The 22,917-nt window shown below is 37.0% G+C and overlaps 1 protein-coding gene across 1 annotated transcript in view; it reads right to left on the reverse strand.

The window, feature by feature from the left end:
• CFTR (CF transmembrane conductance regulator) overlaps nucleotides 1–22,917 on the reverse strand; it is a 168,902-nt gene that overhangs the window by 84,356 nt on the left and 61,629 nt on the right. Inside the window, exons 10-12 of the mRNA XM_084896960.1 lie at nucleotides 19,859–20,041; nucleotides 18,780–18,971; nucleotides 538–632 (exon numbers count right to left, since the gene is read on the reverse strand). Coding sequence (XP_084753086.1) covers nucleotides 538–632; nucleotides 18,780–18,971; nucleotides 19,859–20,041 — 470 coding nt within the window. The remainder of the gene's footprint in view (nucleotides 1–537; nucleotides 633–18,779; nucleotides 18,972–19,858; nucleotides 20,042–22,917) is intronic.

The raw sequence follows: 22,917 nt of genomic DNA on the forward strand, positions 1-22,917 counted from the left end.
TTAACCCCCTCAACCCCACTCCCACACCCTCCCCAGGCATTCCCAGCACTTATGTAAAATCAAGAGGACCTAGTTCAAATTATAACTCATATTATAATATGATTGAATACATTTTTCTTTTTACAGAAAGTACCCAGAACTAAACATAAACACTGATTTCTGTGTGGTTGGTTGGTGGGTGGGTGGGATAAAGTAACTAACAACCACACCTGAAAATTTTAAGCATTTATGTAAAATTCCCAGCACTTTTGTAAAATCAAGAGGACCTAGTTCAAATTATAATTCCTTTGTAGTAAAACATACCATAAGGTAATCAAATATACACACAGCAAAATAACTGTATGCATTTTTATCTGATATGAATACTAGTTATCATGATCTAGATCACCTTAAAGAAGGTGATTCTTAACCAGCTAGCCATAAGACCCCAAGAACTTTTCAATTCCAAAACAGAATATAAAATAGAGAAATATCTATAATTTCTACATGCATGATACTTACAGCAAATGCTTACTGGACCAATAATCGGATACTCACCTTGCCAAGGAAATTCTTGCTCGCTGCCCTCCACTCAGTGTGATCCCACCTTCCCCAAGAACTATATTGTCTTTCTCTGCAAACTTGGAGATGTCCTATTATCAAAAGTAGAAAGTAAGAAGGAAATTGCTAGTATGCTGGGTCTGAATTTGAAACGTCCTTTTACCTTCAAAGGCAGTGGTTGGCAAACTCATTAGTCAACAGAGCTAAATATCAACAGTACAACAGTTGAAATTTCTTTGGAGAGCAATATTTTTTTTTATTTTTAATTTTTTAAAAAAATATATTTTATTGATTTTACACAAAGAGGAACTGAGAGGGATAGAGAATTAGAAATGTCGATGAGAGAGAAACATCGACCAGCTGCCTCTTGCACACCCTCCACTGGGGATGTGCCCGCAACCAATGTACATGCCCTTGACCGGAATCGAACCCGGGACCCTTCAGTCCGCAGGCCGACGCTCTATCCACTGAGCCAAACCGGTTTCGGAGAGAGCAATATTTTTTAAACTTAAATTTCTAACGCCATTTCTTCAAAATAGACTTGTCCAGGCCATGGTATTTTGTGGAAGAGCCACACTCAAGGGGTCAAAGAGCTGCATGTGGCTCGCGAGCCGCAGTTTGCCAACCACTGTTCAAAGGTAATCATATATCACTCTATTGCTTTTAGCTACAATTGAATTTTGAACACTGCATCTTGATTATTTGAAACCCACTTCAATTGATCAAAACATTTCTGATTTTGAGAAGTAAATTTTTGTTTAATTTTTAAATGCCACTAATGAACATAAATAATAATAATTGGAAAATATAAAAGGTAAAGCCTATGTATATTTATGGGTATGTAAATATGTGTGTATATCATCTATAGGCCATTATATAAACCTTAGTGCTATTAATGTGCTCAAGTGCACTTCCTTCTGATTTAAATACTGTTATAATGGAATCTCCAAAACTAAATAAAACTCTCAATAAGAGATACTACATGAATGTTACTTACATACTCTTACTCCTCGCTCTCCCATCATCCCCCAACCCTACCACTGCTGTATCTAAACGGTTTTAGTGGGTAGCCGTCAGCACAAGGCAACTCCTTTCCATACTTCTCTCCTGACTCATCCACCCAACACCTCATTCCTGTGACCTCTCCATCCACTCTGCCTCCCCTGTCACCTCCCTTCCACATGGATTGTGCCACCTTTCTCCCAGGTAGTAAACTTTCTGTGACAACAACCATGCTAGGCATTGTAAAGGAAGTTTGACATAATGCTCTCCAGTTCCATCCATGCTGTTGCAATGGTAAGAATTCCATCTTTTTTAACTAGGCATAGTATTCCATTGTGTAGATGTACCATAGTTTTTTAATCCACTCATCTGCTGATGGGCATCAGTTTCCAAATCTTAGCTATAGTGCATTGTGCTGCCATGAACATAGGGGTGCATATATCCTTTCTGACCAATTATATAGAAAAGATTCCTTTATTAACTTTTGGTCGAGAATATGTTTGTGTATCTTCAGAAAACAACTCCAAGACCTGGTGGATTCCTGCAACAGAGAGGAATAGACAGAAGTGCTCCAACCACGAAGACAAGAGGAGAAACAGCCGAGATGGAAGATGCTGATGACGCCTGGCCACGCTAGCAGGTCCGACCCTCTCTGGTTTGGTCCTGGGCAACCTGCAGCAATGCAAAAGTGCATTGCTGCAGGTTGCCCAGGACCAAACCAGAGAGGGTCGGACCTGCATTGCCACCATGTGCCACCATCCTGATATCATTGCTGACATGTGCACATAAGGAATTGTTTGACATTGAAACGGGGACTCAGAACTGTTGGACATTGAAATTGGGACTCAAACATTTTTTGTTATTATGTTTATTTCTAGTCTGCAAAGGCACGATTTTTAAAGGAAATGGGGGGGTGGGGGGCGGGAGAATACATACAGAGGCAAAGAAGGATTGAACAGACTGCCAAACTACAGCAGGAAGGCAGGGGAGGTTGGGCGGGGGGTGGGGGTGGTGGCTGTAAGAGATCGACCGAAGGACTTGTACACATGCATTTAAGCATAACCAATGGATACAAGACACTGGGATGGGGGGGGGGGGGCAGGTGAGGACATGTACTGGGGGTAGGGGAGGCCAGGGGGAGGTCAGTGGGGGAAAAAGGAGACATATGTACCACTATTTGTAATACTTCAAACAATAATAATAATAAAAAGCATGAACAAAGGGAAGTTGAGCATTAAAAAGTTAAAAAGAAAAAAAAAGTTTAGAATTTATGAGAAATAGTCTTTGACGCCCAGTCACTCAAAACCTAAACCATAATCCTGAAAAAATTAACATCCAAAAGTTTTCATTAACCATTTTAATATTGGTCATAATATAGTATACATTTAACCTACAAATTAGTTGTCCAGGTGACAGAAGCCTCTGTACAACAGACAGAAAATACTAGAAGACTTCTTGAAAGAGATGGGGCTCAGCCTGAGATTTGAAGGATGAGAATGGGTACTGCTCTCTCTTTAATTCAAAAAGATTCTCTCTGATTTCCCTTCCCATCTTCAAATATCTGCTCTTTTCTTTTTCTCTCTCCCTTTACAAAAATATACTTCCTTACTATTCCTCCTTTTCCTTAACAATCCAGGAGCAACCCACCATCTCTCCTTGAGTTGCCAATATTATTTATATTTCAATTGTCAAATACACATTTCTTAATTTCTTAATCAATTAAGAAATTAAAAATAAATAAAAATAAAATATAAAATTCTAATTTAAAAACAAAGAATTGTCAAATGCTTGTTACAAAACTCTAGGCTAACAAAGGAGGCAAACTTACAGTGAGCATTTATTTTAAAAACTATTTCGCAGCTCCAATAGGCTGAAGCCATTCTAACACTTGCCCCCAAGGAACTCTTCCTGTCAATAATCCTGAGCTGGGGTGACAAAAAGCCTGATGTTAAAAATGGCGTCATGTTGGAGGCAATGAAGTAGGATAACTCCACCCCTTACTTTGGCAACCACCAATCCATTGTCCGTATCTATGAGTTCAGAGTTTTTTTTAGATTCCATACATAAGTGAGATCCTAGAGAATGTATCACAATGCCCACAAGGTCCATCCATGGTTTTGCAAATGGCAGGATTTCCTTTTTTTATGGTTGAATAATATTTGTATATATGTGTATATATGCCACATTTTATTTATCCATTCATATGTTGATGGATACTTAGGTTGTTTACATGTTTTGGCTATTATAAATAATGCTGCAAGGAACCTGGCGGTATCTAGTAAAATTGGAAATCCTAATAACCATAATTCAACAGGTAGATAGATATCTACACCAAGAAACTCTTGAGTATTTATAATAAATAAATAAAGATTTTTATTGTTGTAAAATCTTAGAACAATCTAAATGTTCATCAGTAGTGGAATGAGATAATAAAATGTAATATTTGAGCACATACAGCAGAGTGAAAAAATGAAATAAATTTCTAAATATATATGACAAGCATAGCTAGACCTCAAAGAGATAATAGGAGCAAAGAAAGTAAGTTGAATAATGATATGTACAAAGAATGCTATTTTTGTAAATTTTAAAGCCATGCAAACAAAACTATTAAATATTATAGGCCCGATGCATGAAGATTTGTGCAAGAATGGGCCTTCCTTCCCCTGACTGCCAGCACTGCCTTCGCTCTGGCCTGGAGCCACCTTTCTGACTTCCATAGTGCCCAGAAGCCTGGATCGGTGCAGAATGCCTGTATCCCACCCTGCTCCAAGCTGCATATGGATATTAACCCACAATCTTTGTTGGGTTAATTTGCATACTCACTCCTGATTGGCTGGTGGACATTGTGAAGGTATAGTCAATTAGCATGTTACTCTTACATTAGGTAGATTGTTTATGGATAAATGTATGTATATATTGTATAAGTATAATTTATTTGAAATGAATTGGAAAAGTATATATCACATTCATAATAGTAATTGTATGAAACTTGGGGTTTTGTGGAAGAATGATGGTAAAAAGGATTTGTCTAAGGAAGAAATCAGGCATTTGCAACAGCATGAATGGAATTGGAGAGCGTGATGCTAAGTGAAATAAACTAGTCAGAGAAAGATAAATGTCACATGATCTCACTCATTTCTGAAATATCATGAGTACCATAAACTGATGAACAAAAACAGATCCAGAAACAGAGAAGCATCGATCAGACAGTCAAAGCTCAGAAGGAAAGTAGGGAGGGTGGGGATAAGGGTGAGAGATCAACCAAAGGACTTGTATGCATGCATATAAGCCTAACCAATGGACAGGGGGGTGAGGGCATGAGTGGGGGAGTAGGGGTGGCAATGGGAGCATGAGGACACATGTATAATATCTTAACCGATAAAGAAAAAAATATATATAATATCAAAAAAAGAAAAAATTTACATTAATTGTCTGTAATTATAATTTTTTCAAAAGCAGGGATGTTTTCATATGAATGTCTTCTATCTAAAATAGTCACTTGTGAGACAGATTATTTTTAAAAGAATAAAAATAAAAGATTCCTGCATTCAAAAATATCTGATATTCTGAGCCAATGTTTTTAGCCTCCTTTCTAGACCAAAACCACTTAGAAAAAGATATGTGCAAATGTAGATAATTTAACAAGTTACCTCAGGTATTATAATTAATAGGAAGCTACTGAGATTGAAATGAACAAAATATTTGGGGTAGAATGAAGGGAATTGAGAATAAGCCTGTTATTTTAAGATTAGATGTGTAACACACCAATATCCTACTGCTAATGTGAGCACTTGTTCTGATCACCTAGTTTATTGTACGTTTGTAGATTTCTTTATTAGTGTTTGTTTTTTTTTCTTTCTATTTGATTTAACATAAAACACTTTGCTGTGTATACACTGTTAAACATTTGTCTTTGCTGATTACTAAGAGCACTCAAATGCGGTAATGTATTTACTTTAGAGTGTTGGTTTTCAGCCTTCACCGCAGATTTTTGCTTCTATGAAAATTATGACCTAAAACAGAATGATACCACTTGCTGTCATGCATTAAAAAGCAGCCTACAAGCATAAGCTGCCTGAAGCCTTGCACATAGAGAGGCAAATGCCATTTCTCTTCCCTCACACTGAAACTTCTCTGCGTTCCCTTGGAGCTTTTCATAAAAACCGTTGGAAGAAATCATTACATGCAACTAAGATGCTGGGTGTGAACTGATTTCTTATATAAAAATTAACTACTGAGATTTTTTTTTTAAAAAACCTAAGTTTTATTGTGACAATCATTTTGCAGTATATAATGAATATCAAATGATTGTGTTGTGCCCCTGACATGATCATGTTGTCAACTATACCTCCATAAAAAAAAACTGTCTTAAAATAAATCAAGTATCTTACCTAATATTAGACAAGCATGTAAATTGACCATACCTTCTCTATGCCTATAGCCAATCAGAGTGAGTATGCAAACTAACCCAAAAAAGATGGTAGTTAATTTGGATACATAGGCGCCCAGGGCCTGTGTCGCAGGAACATCCTGGCAACCACATCACTGAGAGGTAAGGCCTGGGCAGGAGTGAATCCCCTGCCATCAGTCGCAGGGAGCTGGGGTTGCTTTGGCCTGGTACAGGAGCAGAACCCTTGCAATCGAGAGGCTTTAGGCCTGGGCAGGGTTCAGCCCAAGATTGGTATGAACTATAGAGGAAACACCTTTTCTGACTGCACTTTGGCTAAGCTTCCTGAATGCCACTGATAATATTCTTAGTAACTTGGGTAATAAGAATCCAAAAAAGGTGATCGAGGGTGTTTCCACCACACCTCTGGAGAAAAAAAAAATGAAGGTTTGCTGCTGGATGGCTAAGAAACGTCATATCCTGCCCTAGCCAGTTTGACTCAGTGGATAATGCCTCGGCCTGCAGACGGCAGGGTCAGGGTTCAATTCTGATCAAGGGCATGTACCTAGGTTGCAGGCTTCTCCCTGGCCGGGCCCAGATCAGGGCTCATGCAGGAGGCAATCAAAGTGTTCCTCTCACTTTGATGTTGCCCTTTCTCTTCTAAATTCTCTAAAAGTCAATGGAAACATATCCTCAGATGAGGGGGAAAAAAAAAAAAAAAGGCATATCCTATGAAAGACACACCTTGAAAATGCCTAAAGGAAGTTGTCATTTTTTCTTGGTGAAGGGACTGAAAACACCTTGGTGGCTGCGGTGACTGGCAGTGGCAGCAGCAGTGGGGTGATAGGACTGGTGCCTTCCCCTGATAAGCCTGGTTGCCTCCCACAAAGGGAGGCCAGACTGTGGCAGGGGCCCAATGACTCAGGAAGAGGGGGCACTCTGGGTCCTGCCTTTCCACAGCAGACACTCATGCTCCGATCACCAGCCAGGGCTAGGGACCGCACCTGTGCATGAATTTCATGCACTGGGTCTCTAATAAACTTATAAAACTCATGATCAATTAATTTTCTTGTTGAAGGAGACCCTGAGAAACCTTTGTCTAAAACCACCTTACACTGACATTTCAATTTTAAATAATTTTCTCAGCACAGTTTACCTACAGATAAAATCAAGTATCTGATCATTGGTTCTCAAAGTGTAGTCCTTAGAGCAATTATTTCAAAATCATCTGGGGAGCTGCACCTAATCTTATTCAGAAAAATTAGGACAGATCCCAGGAATCTGCATTTTAATGTGATTATTATGTCTACTCATGTAGAGATTTGTTCTTTGACTAATTACCTTTATAATTTGTTGGTTGGAGAGGCAAATAACAACTTCAAAGGATTCTGTGCTTACAGTAGGTCTCTTTTAGATTGTAAAGCACTTGGAAATAGTTAGATAAAGAGTACCTGGGAGGGTCAAAGTAATGTTATAATAAGTATGCAATAAAGATTAACTTATTTTATTAGTAAGGAGTGTATAATATACACTTATGATATATGTACTTTTTACACAAATGCTTATCATTTTACTCTTTTAAATGCACCTAACTTCATCACTCTAATATTATTCAAGTAAGCCAGACAAAGCAGGAATTGTTAAAGAAGAATTGCTAATATAAAGGCCATTAACTCAGACCTCAGACCTGATATTGAGGAGAGAGAGAGAGAGAGAGAGAGAGAGAGAGAGAGAGAGAGAGAGAGAGAGAGAGAGAGAGAAAAGAAATGGTAGAGTATTTCATGGTCCTGTGTGATTTCGCAATATTTGGTGAGTGCATTTGAACTTCTTGTGACTTTGTAGATAGGCAAATGCCATAAACCTTGTTTTATGGCTGCCTTATCACTCTTTAGAATAACCTTGACAATATAGCTGCTGTTTGTGGTAATGGAGGAGGGAGAAAAGCTGGGTTGAGGCAACATGAACTTTAGAGGTAGTGCCATTCAATAAAGCATGTCTCTCCCAGTAAATCATTAGAGAATTAATGCCATTGTTATTAATGTTTAATAATTACTAAACACTTGTATTGTGCTTTATGTACAAGGAAATGGGCAAGAAGGAGGGAGAAGGAAAGTGTTGGGGGGAAGAGAGGTAAGGAAAGAGGAGAATGTGAGAAAGCGAGGAGAGTACTGGAAAGAGAGAGAAAAAAATGAATTAACCATTTTTACACATAGATATCGTAAATGTGGATGTGTTGTCTTAAAAGACCTGTGTACCTCTGTATGATATATATTCACAGAGGTTAATTCCTACAGCAGGAAAGATACATGAATTAATTCATAAATAGTTTATATAGTTTTATATATGAACTTGTGAAAATATATGTAATTCTGTTAATACCCTTTGACTTTTAGTGTTTATTTCTATATGTGTATAAGTCTGTAATTGTATATAAAAACTAATAACGAGAATTTTTAAAGGAAGAACTGTAAAATTCAGTAATTTAAGATGTCTTTGGGTAAATGTTCCCAAGGAAGTAAAGGCAAAAAAGAAACTTGAAACAAATAAAGACTTCTTTGTCTTATTCTGGTTCTACATTAAATTATGCAACTATAGATTTCTGAACTCCAGATTTCAAATTCTCTGAAATAAATCTAGTTTTTGAAAGTTCACGAGGTGATTTTGGTTCAGTTGGTCTAAGAATTGGCATTTAAGAAGCTACTAATTCCTTACCTATCTCTTCTAGGTCTACCCACCCAAGATGCTGGGAGAAATCCAATCCATAAAAAGGCACTCTGTTCTCAGTATTTCATTGGAACATACAGTGCTATCTTGCAGTTGACCCTGCTCTGGAGTTCCTAACATACCTCCCAGATCCTTAGTAACTAGCCTTCTGCTTCGTAATTTAGTTCTGTAATTCAGTTCTGTAGGGGTTGGGCTTCAATTCCCACTAACCCATTATCTCTGAAGCAATCCTACCCTGGTCCTTATTTTCTCACCACCAATAGCTCAACTTGCCCTGAGCAGGTTTCTGTGCCTGTGCTGATTGCCCACCCCCTTAGACTTCATATTTTAAATTTGAGGTTATGAGGCCTGAAGGAGAGAGGAAAAAGGAAAGATTTGGGAGATCTGGGAAGAAATTTCCCAACTTATTTAAATTTTAAGTGTGTAAGTATACATGGCTTCCCAATGATACGCTTATTTAGAATTGTGGTAGCTTAATATATCATTTACATATATAAGTATCCTGAAAATGCTTTTTAAAACTAAACTATGGAATTCTCAATGCTATTAGTTCACAAATCTTTATCATTATCTTCTCTTCTACAAATAGCCGATTTATAACGTTGATGGCATAATAATACTATTACAATAATAGTGCAATTAACTTAAACTGAGCAATGTTCAATGGATAAGTCATTAGAGTCTACAATAGAGTTTCTTTCCCAATAGGCAATATCTCTTTTAGTATATCACTAAGGAGTCAGAATATTTGGATTCTGCTGCTGATGCTGTCAATTTTGAGGATCTTAAACAAGTTTCTTAAAATTTCATTTCTTATTCTTTAAGATGTAAAGAATTTCATAAACTTCTAAACACAACATCTTGGTTATCCCACTCCAGTGTGCCTATTGTGCTAGATGAAGCTCTAAGACACAGTTTTGATGATGGCACTTTTCCAAAAAAGGAAAGCTACCATGAACCCATTTGCTCTCCTCCCAGGGTACTTTTCTGCTCCCACTTAGCATCATGCTCCCTGATTCCTCTGCAGCCCGCATGTTGTAGAACTGGATTGTACCAGTTCTATGAAAGGTGAAAGTGAAGTAGAGCATTTCTGTCTTTCCGCATCCTTTGGCTATGTTTTTATTGCTGGCATGTGGGGAGGCAGAAACCATGATCTGCCTGTCCTCCGGCAGCTCAGCTCTCACCCTGTACCCCTTCCTTTCCGTACTCCAGCCTTGCTGCATTACTTGAGCTCCCACAAACGTGCCATGTTGGCTCCAGGCTCGTTTTATTCTCCATCTCAGCCACATGCAACTGACTGTAGATCCCTGAATATACAATGTTCCCTCAGGCTCTAGGCTTTATATATTCTGTTCTCTTTCTGGAATGTTCTCTCTCCCTAGTCATCACTCAAATGATTCTTACTCATTTGTCACCTCTCACCTTAGATATCAATTCCTCCAGAAATATCTTGTTTGACCTTATATGAAGTGTCACTGCTCTGTACTCTCATATAAGGATCTCGTATTGACCAATATCATAGGATGTATCAAACTGCACTGGTTCTCACTTGTTCATCTCCAATAGAATAAAAACTCTTTGAGGACAGCGATTTTTGTCTTGCTTATTAATAATTCCAAGAGTTTGGCAAAGTCCCAAATTCAATGTTTGCACTCAGATATTTATTAAATAAACATATTTAAATGCCTTTTACCCCAAAATATCTGTAAGTCAAAAGTTCACTGCAGATAGGTACCCTTTTTATACTTGCAGACAGTATATAGAGTGCCTAACACAGTACTGAGTCCATAGTAGAAAGTTCACAGTATTTGTTGAAATCAATTTATTTTTAATTTACAAAATTTGAACCAATGGTAACTAAACCTTCTAAATAAAAATTAGGTATTGTAGTTTGGGTTTTGCAACATATTAATGATAACACAATGGTCATTTCAAAAGCTATTTCATTTAGAGAGCACTTAAACTTATAATTTTTAGAAAAAAGGAAAAAAGTTTCCCTTCCTGTAAAGGTCATTATGAACATTACCAAGTTCTAAGGTTCTATTGAAATATAAGTGTAAAACCTTCTCCTGATCTTGTTGAGTCAGCCATCACAAAACAAGATGGGAGACTCCAAGAGTGCAGGGTCCAGAATCTCAGTTCTTTCAGAGGGATGAAACACCAGGCATGTATGTAATGATACAGCATGCCTTTCACCTTTGGAAACAATGATTTTTTTTTTGTTTCTTCATATATATATATATATCTTAAATAATTTGATTTCATTATCTATTCATGAACTAGCTGGGTCCAGTTATAATTAAATTTTTATACTACTGTTCTATTGATTTGCCCAAATTTACTAAGAGAGACAGTCTTAGGGCTATTTTTGGTTTTAGACATGTAAGAGCTCTCATTTTTTAATAATTAGTTCCAGAATTGTAATTTTAATTCCTAAGACCTAGTTCATACTTTTAGAATTTAGCACACATTCCTTTTGAATGCAAACTCTAGGCAAAGTTGTTACTAGATTACGAGAAAGTGAACATTCAAAGTGCTTAGCACAGCCTTGCTGATATGCTTGCTTAATGTTAGCTACTAACTATTTTTTAAGTTCCAAGGTTCAAATTAAGTGAAATAACAGTTTTGTTCCGGAAACACCATGCTATTTCTATTGGGTTCCAGTTAAAGTCTCATAAAAAAAATGCACTTGCTTCATATTACAGTAAGCGAACAGCAATCCTTTAAACTTAATTACCTATCAGGAGCAAACTGCAGGTGGTTCAGGTACAGTCACTTGGTGTGGTTTATTCTGGTCTAGGGGACATAGTTTAATGAGTTTCAAATATTTGTATTAGATGTCCATTGTCTTGGTTATTATTGAATGCAAATGTTAATTCCTATGGCACCTTTTTATTTACAGATCTCCCAACCGAACATTCCTGAATTCTTCTGCAATGGTAGATTGGTCATCTAAAAGTTAAACCCCTGTTCAGTGCAGGTTATTTTGGCCAGATCTGGAAATCCAGAGGTCAAAATTTAAATTAAATTCATTCATCTTGTAGTATCTATCTGATAGAATTTATTTTCCAGAACAGTCATCACGTATTTGCTTTCTTGCTTCCCTCCCAAGTTTTTCATACTGCTTGCCAATATCCCTCCTACGTTTTTTTTTTCTTTTAGTAACTTCTTGCCAACTTCCCTCCCAATTTTTTCTACTACTGTCTTAAATATAAAACCTGCCAAGCAGAAGTGAAATAGACAACACAAACAGATTTTAGTTCTTCAACTTACACATTTTTATTACAATGCCTATGTAATGACTGCCATAACAAATAATGTGCCCATTTTGCAGTTACAAAGGGTCTCAACAACTTTTTGGAAACCAAGTACATATCCTAAGTCCCTGACCTCTCACGCCCCCGCCTCTCATCATGCACTATTATAAGAGCTAATTCCTTCTCCAAACCCAGGTACTTTCATAAGAGACTGACTGGCTAGCTGAATAAAAGCAGTTCAAATTCTTGTTATTCAAACACTGGCCTGCCTAGAATTTTCTTGCTGTCAGCTGTGGGGTTGTGTGGTAGGGTGAAGAATCGGTAAAGTGCAAAAGACGTAGTATTCTGTGACTAAAAAAGGCAAGAGAGCAATGAAGTCCATCACTCTTTCAATAAGAAAATGTGATTCTAATCTCCTAAAGAAATAAGCGAGTTAACAAGGGCCTAATTATATTGATTTCTCTTTTTAAGCTAGCAAAGTCTCCAATGCTACTTATAAAAGTTACAAATAGCCAAAACCGGTTTGGCTCAGTGGATAGAGCATCGGCCTGTGGACTGAAGGATCCCAGGTTCGATTCCGGTCACGGGCATGTATCTTGGTTGCAGGCACATCTCCAGTGGGGGGTGTGCAGGAGGCATCTAATTGATGTTTCTCTCTCATCGATATTTCTGACTCTCTATTCCTCTCCCTTCCTCTCTGTGAAAAATCAGTAAAAAATATATATATTTTTAAAGTTACCAATATTTAGAACTCTAAGGATAGTTTGGGTATGGGGAAAGAAAAAAAGAAGGAGGATAAGTTAATAGGCACAGGGCTATAAGATGGTATTTAAAAAGTAGTGATCAATTTGCCTAGGAATCCATTCTGTTATCATCTAGATCCAAAGTAGGATACATAAGCAAGACAAAGAGGAGGACTGAAGGGGAAGAAACGGAGCATGACTTGCTTGCTCACGTTTGCACATCACAGGTTATTCTGGCAGCAAGGACCTCTCTCCAGGCCCTTCCCTGTGATAACGTCTTGGAGCTGTCCCACTGAGTGAATAGTTTTCAACAAACTGAAATCAGAAAACTATGTGAAATATGCTGTGCGTGCTTCTTCTCTCCAAGCACATGTACATCTGCCTGCCCCCTCCTATGACACCAAGCATCGTTACATATGCAAGTGCTCTGTAGAAATCAGAGCTGAACGAAAACACAAAGGCGAGGAAGAAAATCTACCATTCTCATCTCCAGTTCCACGTCTAGGTGTAGTACATGAAGAAACAGATCAACTTTGGCAGTCAAAATGAAAACATTGCATCAGGAGTATTTGTATTTGGTGATATGAAGGATTCTTCTGTTGGCAACAGCCGTAGGTATTTCATGTTGCTATGCTCAGAACTCTGCCACACTTAAAGAAATAAAGCTTTCATTCTGGGAGGTTCTCACTGGCCTTTTTCAAAGATGTGAACACTTGCTTAACAATAATCACAACAGAAATACAAAAGTTGGAGACTCTAAAGTCTCTGAAAATAGAAGAAGCTTGATTCTGACTGTAAACATACTCAATCGCTTTGGTTACTTTTATTTGTCACTCCCAGAAATAATATGCTGTCATGTAATGGTCACCTCAAACTTTTAGACTGTGAAGCTCAGAAATGAACATTTTCTGAATCAGATTCTTGCAACCAACATGCCCACTTCCAAATATTTCTGAAATAGTTATTGAATAAGAATTTAGCCTTCTGAACATCAATGTGCTAGGTGAAGTATGCTAAAAATAAATGTTTTAGCAGGGTTGTTCTCAAGAATTCACCAGGTAGTTTGGTAAATAACAACATATGAAACATTCAGGAAAGAGAACGAAACAGCATATAATCGTGTACTCATTATATTCACTACAGGTGCCAGTTTAAAGTACAGGAATGTTAGGAGCAGCTGAGTATTTTTGCCTATTATGAGATGCTTAAAAGGTCTAAATCAGCAGCAAAAGTCAGCAGGACAGATAACAGCAGGAGCTCAGGGATAGTTAGAAGTGAAAAGCTAAGTGGTTTACTTGATATCTTAAAATATGAAGGTCATCATCATTATTAATAATTTTTGTTGGAGCCCATTAGTGGTGGTCTCCACTGACACTCTGCTAGTGATTTCTGTGTTCCTTCTGCCTTAAAGAGATATCTCAGTTCTATGTGGTTCGGCTCCACGTCCTTCTTTCCCAGACTCATAGCATTTCTACCCATCCCTCTTTCCAATGTCTGTCATGCAAGGAAGCCTTAATGTTAAACCCATTTCTCTTCTCTTCTAATCTCTTGAGAAAAAAACTCACTCTTCTCTCAAGGTCCATCTTTCCTGATGCCCTTTCCTATAAATGCAAATATTAAGTATATGAATATGATTTTTCTTATATTCTTTTCTCCTCGTGTCCATCATAATCATTATCTGGATTAATGAAAGAGCTTTCTACAATGTCCCTCCTTCTGTCAGAGTAGCAAATACTACTGCTACTACTACTGCTGCTACTACTACTACCAACACCACCACTTTCTATATGCCAGAATCATACAGAAAACCCTACAAAGTGGATAATATTATCCCCACACTGCAGAGGACAAAACTCAGTATTCAGCAAAGTACTTTCTGCAGTAACCCAGTTCTGTCAGATTTCAAAATCTATGTTCTTTCTGCTATCTCCTAAAGCTTCCAATCATGTCCACCTTAATTCTGCACTCATGCCACACCCAAAGTGATATATCACACATGCAAAGCTGATTGCATCATTCCCTAGTTAAAGCTCTCCAAGACCAAATTCCTGAGGCCAATGTACAAGGCTCTCCAGACATGGCCCTCCAGCTTCATTCCTCCCCACCACTGTCCCCAGTTACACGCTGTTTCTGTCAAAAGGCTTGTGGTTCCCTGTACTGAACAAGTGGCTTTATGTTCTGTTTTCCTACTCACACATTTTCATCTGTCCAGAATTCCTTTTCCACCTTTATTCATCCTTCAGCTTGCTCACTGTTGCAAGAAAGCTTCCTTGAATGGTCCAGGCAGGTGGAAAACCCTCAACCAAGCTTTCATACTTCCCTGAGAGTGCCTCTATCCCAACACCTGCTATATTATATTGAAATAGTCTCTTCATGTATGGTTTCCTCCAGCCAGCCTATAAGTTCTTTGAGGGACGGGATAAGAAAGTTTTCACCTTGTACCCCCTTGATCCCACCAATGAACAGTGTTTGGCAGAAGGTAACCTGCTTCGGCATCTGAAAGGAACATGGAAAATGGAATCACCTCCCAATCCCATTGCCACGTTCTAGAGCTTGGAACCAAAGCCTACATTCCAAACCCTCAGGATCTTATAACATCTGTTTTATTCCACAGAATATTGTTGATTGGGTCACAAAGACTAACTACCATATTTACAGATGACCACTTTTATAATTTCCTCTTACAACTACTTTTGTCAACATCAAAATTCATGCTGATGACTTTTCACATAGCTTTTTGGCTTCAAGGTTCTCCTTCTTAATTATACCAGCCTCTACCTTATTTCCACTGTAGTCATTCAATAACAAGAACAAACTCTCAGACACATTAACTTATGTAATGCTCCCTAGCAGTATGCTCTACCTCAAAAGATAGAACAGACTGATGGTTGCCAGAGGAGAGGGGGGTTAGGGGACTGGGTAAAAACGATGAAGGGATTAAGAAGTACAAATAGCAGTTGCAAAATAGTCACAGAAATGTAAAGTGCAGCATAGGGAGTACGGTTAATAATGTAATAACTAAGTATAGTCCAGATGGGTACTGGAAATATCAGGGGAACAATGTCAAGCATATGATTGTCTAATCACTATGTTGTACACATGAAACTAATATAAAATAAGATTGAGTGTAAACTACACTAATTGAAAAATAAAATTTTAAAAGTAAAAAAAAAATACTAGTAGAAAAAAGATGGTAGAAATGAGCTACTGAACAGTTAATTTGCACTAGATACTGTATTAGGCACCTTATATGTGTTTCATTTTCTTTTCTCAGTAATCTAGTGACCATTTACTCATCAATCTCCCAATTCTTCCCATCATCTTAACTTTCTCTGTACTGGAATCTCTAATAAAAAAAGTGACTACGAGGCCATAATTTTTACCCTTGCCAACACTGGAATCCCAGAATGAATCATTCCATTGGAGGGCATTAGCCTTGAGCTTCCTCTGGAGGTTTTTACATTAGGCAGACATCGATTCCCATGCTTCTTCCTTTGCACCTAAAGAAATGCCTTTCTTTTTCTATTAGATCATATCTTTATGACACGTCTCTTTCTCTACTGGCCCATGAACATCTGAAGTATATGGATCTTGTTCTATTTACATTTTCATAAAACACAGCAAGACTTAATAAATGTTTTCAAAATAAAGATATTGTCTTCTTAAAGTTTAAAAGTTTATCTGATATTGTATGATTCTATTTATGTAAAATATCCAGAATAGAAACATTTTAGAGGCCAGGTGGAGGAGGTATGAAGAAATAAAATTTTATTGCAGAGTTTCTTTTAAAGGATTTGAAAATATGATGATGTTGGTGCAGCCACTATGGAAAATAATATGGAATGTACTCAAAAAATTTACAAAGGGCCAGGACTGGTTTGGCTCAGTAGATAGAGCGTCGGCCTGCGGACTGAAGGGTCCCAGGTTTGATTCCGGTCAAGGGCATGTACATTGGTTGTGGGCACATCCCCAGTATTGGGTGTGCAGGAGGCAGCTGATTGATGTTTCTCTCTCATTAATGTTTCTAACTCTATATCCCTCTCTCTTCTTCTCTGTAAAAAAAATCAATAAAGTATATTTTAAAAAAATTTACAAAGGAACTACTCTTTGACCCAGTGATTCCACTTCTAAGAATATATCCTAAGAAGCTCTAAACACCAAACAGAAAGAATATATGCATCCCTACAGCACAATTTACAATAGCTAAGATCTGGGTTAAATATATGTTTACTTGGGAGAATCAAGTCACCATGATAATATTATTTCTATGGAAAAGGTATATTCAAAGCAAAATATAAGCCTACCAGAAACTTCCAACACCTTTCCACTAATAAATAAATAAGTCCCATCATTTATCTTGCAAGGCACTTCCACTCCTACATCCCAGACCCCTCCTAGGTAAATGTGTGTGTTCTCTGGAAACATTCAGACTTTTTTATAACAAATCTACTGAGTGTTCCACCTCCAGGTTGTGAAATACAACTCATGGAAGAAGGGCTTTTGAGGAATGAAGAATATTTTCTTCAAAGTAATCAGAAGAGCTCTTATTTTCATCATGCTTTCAGAATGTATGAAAAATAAGAGACTGGGACTTTTAAAAACTGTTGAGTGAGTTTATATATAGAGAGAACCATTTATACAAACAAGTAGCCCTCTATTATAAAAATTGCAGTTCTAGCTATTCTGCAATTAGCCATGTTCTATTTTCCATGCACTGTATTTGTTTTATTTTATTCACACTGCAATTTTTTTTCATTAATGGCGATAATGTAATCAACTAGTGTCAAATGCCATTTATCATTCTGAAAACCTCATGATATATTCTCTGTAATCATTTACATCAATAATTATTGAAGCCTCCATCATATAATTTATGTGTCAAACAACACAAGGTCCACATACTGTTTCCCTTGAAATGCTTTCAATGCAGATTTAGCCTATTCCCCAATATTGTTATGAAATGAGCCAATAGCATTATCTTCATTTAGCTAGAGATTATGTTGAAGGCTAAATAATAAGATAAAATCACAATTTTATCTCTAATTCTCTATAGGCAGGACAATGCTCATTCCATTAGACTATGATGTAATTAAAATGATTAAAATCCTCTTACATAATTTTGAAATATCTTTTTAAAAAGCATGCAATTGAGGACATTTTTTCATTATTGAGCGAATTAAATTCTCATAATTTCGTAGAGAGTTTTTGTTCTAACCAAACAAGTCCATCATTTAAAAAATAAAGTATATCTTCTCTATGTTTTTGTAAGTTTCTTAAAACAAGGTTCAGCCCAACCTGTGTGTCTCAGTGGTTGAGCATTGACCCATGAACCAAGTGGTCAGGGTTCAATTCCCAGTCAGGGTACATACCTGGGTTTGTGGGCTAGAACCCCAGTAAAGGGAGTACAGGAAGCAGCCAACTGATGATGTTTCTCTCTCTCATTATGTTTCTATCCTCTATCCCTCACCCCTCCTCTCTCTCTAAAAATCAGTAAAAACATATTTAAAAAATAAGGTTCAGCCGAAACCAGTTTGGCTCAGTGGAAAGAATGTAAGCCTGGGGCCTGAAAAGTCCCAGGTTCGATTCTGGTGAAGGGCATGTGCCTTGGCGGGCACATCCCCAGTGCGGGGGGAGGGAGGGTATGCAAGAGGCAGCTGATTGATGATTCTCTCTCATCAATGTTTCTAACTCTCTATCTCTCTTCTTCCTCTCTGTAAAAAATCAAAAAAAAAAAAAATAAAAAAAAATAAGGTTCACATATTTTCTTAATTGACTTACTCAAAGTTGTTTACCTATAGCAGTGGTCAGCAAATAGTGGCTTGCAAGCCATATGCGGCTCTTTGGCCCCTTGAGTTTTTAGCAAAGGCCAACTTAGGGGTATTCTAAGTAAGTTAATAACAATGTACCTACCTATATAGTTTAAGTTGAAAAAATTTGGCTCTCAAAAGAAATTTCAGTCGTACTGTTAATATTTACCTCTGTTGACTAATGAGTTTGCGGACCACTGACCTATAGTGATAACTTAACAAATATAGACTGACTGGTCAAATAGGGAGCTAAATTTATCATTTAGGTAGTTTGAAGGTCTCAAATGCATAATCAGAAAATTTTCACATAATTACTTACCTCTTCGAGTTGGCATGCTTTGATGACACTCCTATATCTATACTCATCATAAGAAACACCAAAGATAATATTTTCCTTAATGGTGCCCGGCATGATCCATGAAAACTGAGAGCAGAATGAAATTCTTCCACTGTGCCTAATTTTACCCTCAGAAGGCTCCAGTTCTCCCATAATCATCATCAGAAGTGAAGTCTAGAAATGAAACCATTATTTAGTTAAATCATTTGATCAAATCCCTCTCAAGATGCTCTTGCCACCAACTGTCACCTTAAGTAGAGATATCTATTCCAATTTTAAAAGATTCTATAATTATTCATTTAATTCAAAATTTATTAAGCACTTCCTATAATATTTAGGGTACACTGCTAGTGAACTAAAAAAATAAAAATAGAAGACCAAAGATGTAACAAAAAGTTATTATTATAAATATAATCACTAGAAAAAAACACACCTTTCCAATCTCTAAAACTTGGGATGCCCTTAGCCTCACACCTTTGGCCTCTTTCTCTCCCACACCCACCAACCCATGCCTTTCATCTAAATTCCACAGATTGTTCCACACTTCTATATCTCAGATCTATGTTGTTCATGTGTTTATTTTGTTCATTAGATTCCACATATGTGTAAGAGCACAGGACATGTTTTTTTCTAATGGGTTGTCTGTATGTTACCTTTTGATTTTAAGATTGCTTTATTTAGAGAGAGATTATTCCTTTGTGTGATATAAATTGCATACATTTACTTTAGTATGACATTTTTTACTCCTGTTTTCCATGCACAAGTGGTTCATTTTGTTGATGTGTTGTTTTTAAGTGATTAATAGCTTTTATTTTATTAATGCCCACCTTGTACAAGACACTGCACTGGGAGCTTTACAAAATTGAAAGATGTAGAGAGAGTCACTGGTAATAACATGAAAAAATAAAGGCTAGAGGATGTTATCAGTGGAATAACTTATGTTAAAGAAACACTATATCTAAGCACTATCCTAATACCAATGTAAACATTTCCTCAAAATACCTAAAAAAAGAAATGCAGGCTAAGTTAAGAACTTAATGATAAAGAACAACAAAAACTACCTTGCCTGCTCCAGTAGATCCAGCAACTGCCAACAGCTGTCCTCTTTCTATCTTGAAGTTGATATTTTTCAGGACAGGAGTACCAAGAAGTGAGATGTTACTGAAGAAGGTGCTGTTATCACCATTGCAAATGTTTTTAGTATCATAGTTCTGTTTTGCATTCTCAAATAATTCCCCAAATCCCTGTTAAGAAAAGAAAAATCAAAACAAAACAAAAAAACAGAAATTTTAAAAAGTCAGCTTTCCAGATATTTTCAATAGCCATTTATTTTATGTATGATGAGTTTGAAAATTATAGCACATGGCCCATACATTATAGCACATTATTTTTTTTAACAGAACATTTTAAAAAAATATATTTTATTTATTTTCCACAGAGAGGAAGGAAGAGGGATAGAGAGCTAGAAACGTCGATGAGAGAGAAACATCGACCAGCTGCTTCCTGCACACACCCTGCCAGGGATGTGCCCGCAACCAATGTACATGCCCTTGACCGGAATCGAACCTGGGACCTTTCAGTCTGCAGACCGATGCTCTATCCACTGAGCCAAATTGGTTTCAGCTAGTACATTATTATATAGCCCATCATTTCCAGAGCACATGATCCAAAACAGTTGAAATGATAATTATGGCATTTAATAATAACCATTTTAATTTCTTAAATTATTGCTAGACATCAAATTAAATTAAATATGCCTATTTATCTATGTAAGTATATATATATATATATATATATATATATATATATATATATATATATCTTCTCATGTAGGTTGGATACAAAACATTATCATTTAATCCTCAGCATAATAATAATATATGTGTCAAGATTTGACAATCCCTTTCTTTCAAAGCTGTAGACTGTGATTCAGAGAGGTTAAATGGCAAAAGTCACATAACTAATAAGCTACAGTGGAATTACAGCCCAAACCTGACTTCTACTCTATCATGTCAGTAGGACCTTCCTCTGAAAAGCTCAAATTATTTCTTTAAGTAGTTATTATTAAACATAAGCATGCCCTGGCAAGTGTTTCCTCATGGTTAGAGTATCGGCTTGCGCACAGAAGGGTGGCAAGTTTGAGTCCTGGTCAAGGGCACATACCTGGGTTGCAGGTTCGATCCCAGCCCCAGAGAGGGCGTGTGCAGGAGGCAACCAATCCATATGTCTCTCTCACATTGATTTTTCAATCTCTCTTTCTCTGTCCTTTCCCCCCTGCCTTCCTTCCCCTCCCTCTAAAATCAATAAATAAAATATTCTCAGGTGATGATTAGCAAAAAGCAAACAACAAAAACCATAAACGTGACAATATTGCCAGATTATTTGAATGAATTCCATTTAGACAAGAAGGCAATTGTGTCTTACCTAGCTCAGAATAGATTTCAGAAAGGAGTTGGAGGATAAGAGATTTTAATTAACTATTTATTTGATTGCTTATTTAATTTTTAATAATTTAATAAATTAATACACATTAACTCTCTTTATTATTAAATATTTATTGTTGAAAGTACTACATATGTCCCCCTCTACTCCTAGTGACCCCTTCTAGCCTGCCCACACCCATTTTAAAGTAAAGTTATACTTTTTCTGAGATAAAGTCAACTGATTGGCTTGACAATGAGAACGGACTTACATAAATTTATTTATTTTCCATAAATTGAATACATTGAAAGTGCAGCTCCCAAGTTTTGACAAAAATCCATTTAACACACATACAACAAACAGGAATGGCTTCTTTTGCCACCATTTAAACTTAGGTTGAAAATTCATAAGCCAACTTAAAAATGTGTCAGAGGTTCATAGTTTTTCAAAATCCTTTTACATTTGAAGATTGCTGCTTTGAGTCCATATGTTATAGATGGCTAATGATCACTCAGTCATCAGACAACTAAGAGCAAAGCTTTTAAGAAATAAGCAATTAAGGTGTTAATAAATGAGCCCTAGCCCTAGCAGTTTGATTCAGTGGATAGAGCGTCCGCCTGGAGACTGAAGGTCCCGGTTTGATTTCAAAGGCACACACCCAGGCTGTGGGCTTAATCCCCAATAGGAGACATACAGGAGGCAGCTGGTTAATGATTCTGTCTCATCAGTGATGTTTCTCACTCTCTCTCTCCATCTCCCTTCCTCTCTGAGTTCAATAAAAAAAAAAAAAAAAATATATATATATATATATATATATATATATATATATATATATATATATTTTTTTTTTTTTTTTTTTTTTTTTTAAAGAGAGAACCCTGGCTGGTTTGATTGAGTTGGTTGGGCATCTTCCTGTGCACCATAAGGTTGACAGTTCGATTCTTGGCCAGGCCACGCACCTGGGTTGCAGGCTTGTTCCCTGGTAGGTGGCATTAAGGAGGCAACCAATTGATATTTTGGTCTCACATTGATGTTTCTCTCTCTTCCTCTCCCTTCCTCTCTCTCTCTGAAAATGAATTTTTTAAAGTGTTAAAAAATGATACAAAGCTATTTGTTATTCCCTTATTCATTTATCAAATAGATTAAACTTATTGAGTATCACCTCTGTACTAAAGATAACTTCAAAGAATTCCACATGGGAGAATAACATGAGTAAATATTAATATTGCAACATGCTTAGGGCTACAACTGAAAATCATACCAAGTCCAATGGGAGTACATTAGAAGGAGCAACTGACTCAGCCTGAGCTTGACCAAGTAAATGATCTACACATGAGCCTATAAAGGATGTAAGTGGGACTTCACAAGACCAAGGAATAGTATACGTATTCTAGGAAGATGGATCTGCATGCACAATGACTTAGGCTTAAAAGAACAAACTATGTGTCAGGAATGATGAGTGGCTGGGTCAGGTACATATGACAAGATGACAAAAGCTGTGCTTGGTGAGGTGGGCCGTACAGGCTGTTAAGGAGATTGTGTGGCATGCTTAGGACTTTTATCCAGTAAGATAGACTCGGACTAATGGCAGGTTATTGTTCATAATAACTTTGATTTCTAATTACAGAAGTAAGATACTGATTTCAGGAAATTTAGAAAATATAGAAGAGTGGAAAGAAGAAGAAATTACCTATAGCAC

Source organism: Pipistrellus hanaki, assembly GCF_964339955.1.
Source record: "Pipistrellus hanaki genome assembly, chromosome: 10".
Classification (NCBI taxonomy): domain Eukaryota; kingdom Metazoa; phylum Chordata; class Mammalia; order Chiroptera; family Vespertilionidae; genus Pipistrellus; species Pipistrellus hanaki.